The sequence below is a fragment of the Myotis brandtii genome, unplaced genomic scaffold (genome assembly GCF_000412655.1).
Source record: "Myotis brandtii unplaced genomic scaffold, ASM41265v1 scaffold486, whole genome shotgun sequence".
Lineage (NCBI taxonomy): Eukaryota > Metazoa > Chordata > Mammalia > Chiroptera > Vespertilionidae > Myotis > Myotis brandtii.
This window is the reverse complement of record NW_005368569.1, coordinates 287,690-295,004: the sequence shown is the minus strand read 5'-3', so window position 1 is coordinate 295,004 and position 7,315 is coordinate 287,690. Positions and strand designations below refer to the sequence as shown.

Sequence of the window (7,315 nt, the reverse complement as noted above, 5' to 3'; positions counted from 1 at the left end):
GTTGAAATCCAGATCGACATCCTAGCATAGCTGGAGCACCATCTGTGCAAACACCACAAACCTTTTCCCAAGAGATCTTATGCTCTTTCAGAAATGAACCAACTGTGTCAAATACATCATATGCAGTAGGTGTCGTTTCAAGAGGTTTGCAAAAAAGAAACTCATCTTTAAAGTCACCATCATTAATATACCTCACGTAAACCAGTAACTGTGAACAGTTTGCAACATCTGTAGATTCATCAAGCTGGATACTAACTATTGGAAGTGGAGCAGATTTAATTTCCTGGATTACCTGATCAAGAATATTAGCAGACATGTCATCTAATTTTCTGCAGACAGTGTCGTTAGATAAGGAAATTGCACTCAATTTCGTAACAAATTCGTCTCCGATCATAGTGGAAGGGAGAGGGAGAGACAGAGAGAGAGAGAAACATTGATGTGAGAGTGACACATCAACTGGCTGCCTCCCTCACAGGCCCAGATCGAGCCTGCAACCAAGGTGCGTGCCCTTGTCTGGAATCGAACCCAGGACCCTTCAGTCCACAGGCTAACACTCTATCCACTGAGCCAAACTAGCCAGTGCGAGAAGACCTCATTTTAAAGGTTGTGTTTATTTAACCTGACTGGAAGCTTGCATAACGCGAATAGCCTTTTGTTGGGAGAGTATTTGTTGAAAAAAAATCAATGGTAATTGTATAACATGGAAGTTGCTTAAGGCAGGGATAACATCTGGGGCAAATAAGACACGGAGGAAAAATCTTGAAAGGAATAGCTGGTGAAGGAGCTGTCCACAGTGGGCTTTGAAAAACTTTGGCCTATTCCTGGGAATCTAAAAGGCCACTCACATGGATAAAGCTGTGCACATGCCCAGGAAAGACCTGGAAAAGCTCCAGGTTTTCAGTCCTGGCTGACCTTGAGGCTCTGTGCAATCAGAAAGTGAAGGCTAGGGCAGAGTTGTAAACTGCCTGCCTGCGCATTGAAGGACTTCCCCAACATGCACACACAAGCCCTCAGCAAACACCGAGAGACTTACTGGTTCCAGGCGTCTAAGGGAACCTCTGCCAATTATTAGCTGACCACTACCAAGCAGAGACTTCAGTGGCCACACACAACAAAAAGTACAAACTTTATTGTATTAGTTTAGGACGGCCACTAAACAAAGTGCAGCAGGAACATAACCCAGTAACAACAATAACCCCTGGGGCACAAGGATCCGGTTTCACAGTTGTCACGTTATTTAAAACTAGAGGCCCGATGCAAGAGTAGGCCTTTCTTCCCCCGGCTGCCGGCACCGGCTTCCCCCCGCACCTGGATTTCCCCTGGCTGCCAGCACCGGCTTCCCTCCGGCACCAGGGACCTGGGCTTCCCTCTGGCCGCCGGCAGACACTTGGGACCTGGGCTTCCCTCACAGCTCCGGCTTCGTCCAGAAGGTTGTCTGGTCTAGTTAGCATATTATGCTTTTATTATTCTAGATATGCAGGTAGCTACAAAAACTATGAAACATGCAAAGAAACAAGAAAGTATGGTCCATTTACAGGAAAAGAAAAAGCAATTAGTAAGAACTATCCCCAAAGAAACCCAGACGTTGGACTTAGTAGACAAAGACTTTAAACTAGTTATTTAATATATGTTTAAAGAACTAAAGAAAACCATGTCTAAAGAACTAAAGAAAAGTATGACCATGATGTCTCACCATCTTTGTTGATAGAGAATATCAACAAAGAGGTAGAAATTATTTAAAAAGAAACAGCCCTGATCGGTTTGGCTCAGTGGCTAGAGCGTTGGCCTGCAGACCGAAGGGTCCTGCGTTTGATTCTGGTCGAGGGCATGTACCACGGTTGCAGGCTCCTTCCCAGCCTGGGCCCTGGTCAGGGCTCGTACAGAAGGCAACCAATCGATATTTGTCTTTCTCTCTCTCTTCCACTCTCTCTAAAAATCAATGGTAAAACATCCTTGGGTGAGGATTAAAAAATTTAAAAAAAATTAAAAGATTCAAATAGGAATTCTGGAATTGAAAGTACAATAAGTGAAATAAAAAATTCACTAGAAGAGCTTAAGAGCAGATGTGAGTTGGCTCAAAAAAGGATCAGCAAACTTAAGGATAGGTCAATTGAGATGATCTAGTCTGTGGAATAGAAAGAAAAAAAATGAAGAAAATACAGTTCCTTAGATACCTGTTGGACATCAGTAAGCATTCTAATATAAGTATAATTTGAGTCCTACGGAAGAGAAAGAGAGAGAGAGAGAGAGAGAGAGAGAGAGAGATGTGCGCGCATGCGCGTGTGTGCGGAAGTGTGTACATGCACATATCCCCTCCAACACAATACTCTTAAAACAGCCTACCCCAATTTAGTGTAGGCTCCCCTTAGGTGAAGTTTCCAGATTCCTGCCGCTGGAGCACCAGGGGTTAAAAGTCAACACTAAAGGCAGCAGCCGTCTCTATTCATTTTTCTGTTCATATTTAGTGTCTAGTATGTGCCAAACATTGGACAAGGGCAGAGAAGTAGGGAGAGGACAGTTAAGCAAACCCACTATTAAAATTCAATGTAATAAGTACTCTGAGAAAGTTATGCTCAGGATGCTATGTGGACATAAAGAAAAGGGAGAAGAACTGGCATCTAATTTAGTTTAGTTTTGAGGCCAGAAATACTTTCAAAAGGAGAAAAAATATGCACTGCTGGGTTGTGACAGGAAGCATTAACCCAAGAGAAAAATGGACAAGGGCATCTTAACCCTACCAGACCGCTGTACCGATTTTTCGGTAATTTCCACACAAAGGTGGAATATTGGTGCTAGATGAAAGGTAGATGAAAGGTAGACCTATTTTCTACAATGTCTCCAAGTTCCATCTTATTCTAACCACTTGTTTGCATGTAACTAACATTTTTCTATATCATGTTGGTTTTTTCTCTTTAATGCTCAGGAGCCCAGGTATAGGGGACAGTTAGGTTCAGGGCCTCAGGTCTGGTAGGGTTAAAAGACAACTGCATAAGGCAATCATTGTAAATCTATGTTGATGGGCATACAATGTATAAAAAGTAATATGTATGACAATGGTAGTACAAAGGAGAGGGTGGTAGTGGAGCTATATAGGAGCAAAATTTTGTATTAGGCTGGTACAAATTCTAACTCTATTATTATCAGTTGAGATTTTAAATATGATCTTCAAGGGAACCACTAAAAAAATAACTCAAAAACTAGAATAAAAGATTTGACAAGATAATGAAAATGCTACACTAGGCGATATCTATTTAACATAGAAGAAGGCAATATTGGGGTAATAGAGCGACAAAAACCATAAGACACAGAAAACAAATACAAAAACGGCAGACAGAAATCCAATCTTATTGGTAATTACGTTAAACAGACAAGGATTAAACATGCTAATAAAAAAACAGATTGGCACGATGGGTAAACTGCCATGATCCAACTATATTTTGTCCACAGAAGACACGCTCTATGTTAAAAGACACAAGTAGATTGAAAGTAAAAGATGGAAGAAAGTATCTTATCTAATAAAGAGAAAATATGCAAATTGACTGTCTTGCCATAATGGCCAAGATGGCTGTGCCCATAGCGGAGGCAGGGATTCCATAACACTAGATGGTTGTGCCCAGGGCGGAGGCCAGGTTCCTGTAATGAGTCTTTTTTTTTTTTTTTAGATATATTTTATTGATTTTTCACAGAGAGGAAGGAAGAGAGATAGAGATTAGAAACATTGATGAGAGAGAAACATTGATCAGCTGCCTCCTGCACATCTCCTACTGGGGATGTGCCCGCAACCCAGGTACATGCCCTTGACCGGAATCGAACCTGGGACTTTTCAGTCCGCAGGCCGACGCTCTATCCACTGAGCCAAACCAGTTTTGGCATGTAATGAGTCTTTTTAAAAATATATATATTTTATTGATTTTCTTCAGTCCGCAGGCCGATGCTTTAGCCACTGAGCCAAACTGGTTAGGGCTGTAATGAGTCTTAATGAGCAATCAGCAGGGTCCTGAAGCTGTGTGGCACTGGGCTGGGGCAAAAGACCTGAGGCTGTGCCCCCACCGTCTGGCAGGGCTTGATGGGACCTCAGGCCGTGCCCCCCCACAGAGTGGGGCTTGATGGGGGAACCTCAGGTTGCACCCCCTGCCTGGCGCTGGGCCAGGTGACCTGAGGCCACACCCCCTGCCTGCAGGGCTTGACGGGGGTGGGGCTGGCCAGGTTTGGGGCTGGCCAGGTCTGGGTCTCGCAGGATTTCGAGGTGCATGTGGATGGCAGGGAATTGACTCTGGTTCCCGCAGCATGCCCCGGACTCTGACAGGAGGAAGATTTTCATACACATTTTACTAATTTTCTTTCTGACACTTCTATTATAGAGAAAGAGCAAATAGCAATATTAAAATATGTCCTCTAATTAATTCCCTTTTAATGTGCATGAATTTCGTGCACTGGGTCACTAGTACCATATAAACAGTAACCAAAAGAGAGCTGGAGTGACTGCCAGACAAAATAGATTTTAAAATAAAAATTGTTCCTAGATGTAAGAGGTACATTTTATAATGCTAAAAGGGCCAATCTGTCAAGAAGATAAAATCATTTAAACTTATAGACCCCTAACAACAGACACCAAAGATACTCAAAGCAAAAATGGATAGAATTGAAGGGAAAATAGACAATTCAAGAATAATTGTTGCCCGAATGGTGTGGCTCAGTGGTTGAGCATTGACCAATGAACCGGGAGGTCACGGTTTGATTCCCGTTCAGGGCACATGCCCAGGTTGAGGGTTTGATCCCCAATGGGGGGTGTGCAGGAGGGAGCCCATCAATGTATCTCTCTTGTCATTGATGTTTCTATCTCTTTCTCCTTCTGTCTTCCTCTCTGAAATTAATAAAAATACATTAAATAAGCTCACTCTCTCAGCTCTAGAAATGGAAGAATTTCAAGATCTTTATTCAGGTATAAAAAAAAAATACAGTACATTTCATGCACCAGTGTGGTCAATACATAGTCAATATCCCTGGAGCAGTTATGACAATGATAGGAAATAGAAGGTTACAGGAATTTGTTTATTCAACTAAAACACCTGGATTAAAACTGTTAATCTAAATAGCAACCTTGTTATGCAAAAAATCTTATATGTTTGTGAAACCTAGACATATATAAGTGTTATTAGTAAAAAAAATTAAGTAGTTATAAAAAAAGGTAGTTATTGGTTAAAAATAAAGTCAGTGTTATCTACAATCCCCTGATGTGTCAGGGGCCCTCAGAGTGGGGACTTGAGTCATGGCCAAGGGTGAGTTGGAGGGTTTGCCTCCATCCCTGCCCCTCCCTTTGAGTGATTCCTCTTCTCCCAGGTGTGTTTGTGCTGGAACGTTCCACGTGTGGCTGAAAGGGGGAGATGCACAGAGGACTAAGGGGCTTGGATGGGGCGGGGGCCTTGCCTTCCGCAGGGTGTGCCTGAAGGACAGGGCCCTGCTGGGGTTCCCTGAGATGCGGCAACAACGAGGTGTGAAGGCAAATGGCTTGGCTCCGTTGTGCAGTCAGAGTTGGGTTTGGACATTGGCCAGAGTTGCCAATTGCTGTGGATCATATCTTGAGTGCCTCTGAGTCCAGAGAGGAGGAGGAGGAGGAGGAGGAGGAGGGGAGAGAAAGAAAAGAGACAGCAGGAATGAAGGACCAGGCGAGGCAGAGATGGGAAGACATGTTCTGCTCTGGGCACATCTGTCCCCACTTCCCAGGCAAAACTAGAAGCATGTCAGTGAGTCTCCAATTGGGGTCACGCCCCTCCAGGCCCCCTCTGGAGGGTGGCCCTCACCCCCTGGTCTGTCACACGTGATCGTCCGTGTCCCTCCAGGATGCATTCACAGTTGCTTCACAGTTCAGCAAGCCACTTCCCCGACGCAGGCTGCGGCTCAGCGCTTAGTGCAGGACAGAAACTGGTGTGGCAGGCGGATGAGGGCCCCTGAGGACCCCAGTGGATAGCTGCCAGGGACCCCTTCCTCCCTCTTCAGGGGCCTGGAGAGGGGCCTCAGAGTGCGAGGGGGCGGGGGAGGGTGTGAGGAAGTTGAAGCAGGGCAGGCGGCATGGATGGCCCCGGGCTCCCTTGGGACTGGGCTGCGGGGAGGGTCACCCACAGGTCACTCTGTCCTGCCCCAGGAATGAAGGACCAGGCGAGGCAGAGATGGGAAGACATGTTCTGCTCTGGGCACATCTGTCCCCACTTCCCAGGCAAAACTAGAAGCATGTCAGTGAGTCTCCAATTGGGGTCACGCCCCTCCAGGCCCCCTCTGGAGGGTGGCCCTCACCCCCTGGTCTGTCACACGTGATCGTCCGTGTCCCTCCAGGATGCATTCACAGTTGCTTCACAGTTCAGCAAGCCACTTCCCCGACGCAGGCTGCGGCTCAGCGCTTAGTGCAGGACAGAAACTGGTGTGGCAGGCGGATGAGGGCCCCTGAGGACCCCAGTGGATAGCTGCCAGGGACCCCTTCCTCCCTCTTCAGGGGCCTGGAGAGGGGCCTCAGAGTGCGAGGGGGCGGGGGAGGGTGTGAGGAAGTTGAAGCAGGGCAGGCGGCATGGATGGCCCCGGGCTCCCTTGGGACTGGGCTGCGGGGAGGGTCACCCACAGGTCACTCTGTCCTGCCCTTTGCCTCCAGGGAGACAGGCGCGAGGGCCTCCCCAGCCTCGCTGGGGGGGTTTAGGGACCTTTGGGGAACACCTGTCTCTGGTAGTTGGACATCAGCTCTTTGAGGAGCTAGAGAAAACGTCTCTGCATTGGACGTGTGGTCCTGGTGACAGGGTTATGTGGTTGTCCGAGCCCAGGCACCGCTAGCTTGGATGTTCCAGCATTTCGGGGGTAGCCGCCGCGGAAACAGGTTCCTGGACATTTCAGGGACCTGGAGTTTGCTGCCCAGGGTGGTGAGGTCTCTGGGACCCAAAAGGAAGGGCTGCTGGGCCTGGGGGGTCTGTGCTGTCACTCCAGGTCAGGCCTGGTGTCCAGCTGGCTGCAGCCGCAACGGTTTGGGTCCCCAGGCCCAGGGCACCCGCCCCTAATACAGCAGCTCCTCCGGGGAGTCCGTGCTGTACAGCTCGGCCAGCATCTTGAACCTGGGCCCCCAGTCGTTGAGGAAGTCGTAGTCGATGTCCGAGTCGGACGAGCCGGTGCCCAGGGAGCTGAGGGACTCGGCGATGGACTCGGAGCCCTCGTAGTCGAACAGGTGCAGCGTGTCGTAGGGCAGGCCGCTGCTGTCCTGGTCCGCCTCGTCCTTCTTCACCTCGATCACAGCGGCCATGTCCCCGAGCTCCCCGGGCTTGGGGGGCGGCAGGTGCCG

General features: G+C 47.8%; 1 protein-coding gene across 1 annotated transcript in view; it reads right to left on the bottom strand.

The window, feature by feature from the left end:
* Window positions 1-6,167: 6,167 nt before the first annotated feature.
* Window positions 6,168-7,315, bottom strand: part of CDH5 (cadherin 5, type 2 (vascular endothelium)) — a 22,169-nt gene continuing 21,021 nt past the window's right edge. Inside the window, exon 12 of the mRNA XM_014547794.1 lies at window positions 6,168-7,314. Coding sequence (XP_014403280.1) covers window positions 7,034-7,314 — 281 coding nt within the window. The 3' untranslated portion in view covers window positions 6,168-7,033. The remainder of the gene's footprint in view (window position 7,315) is intronic.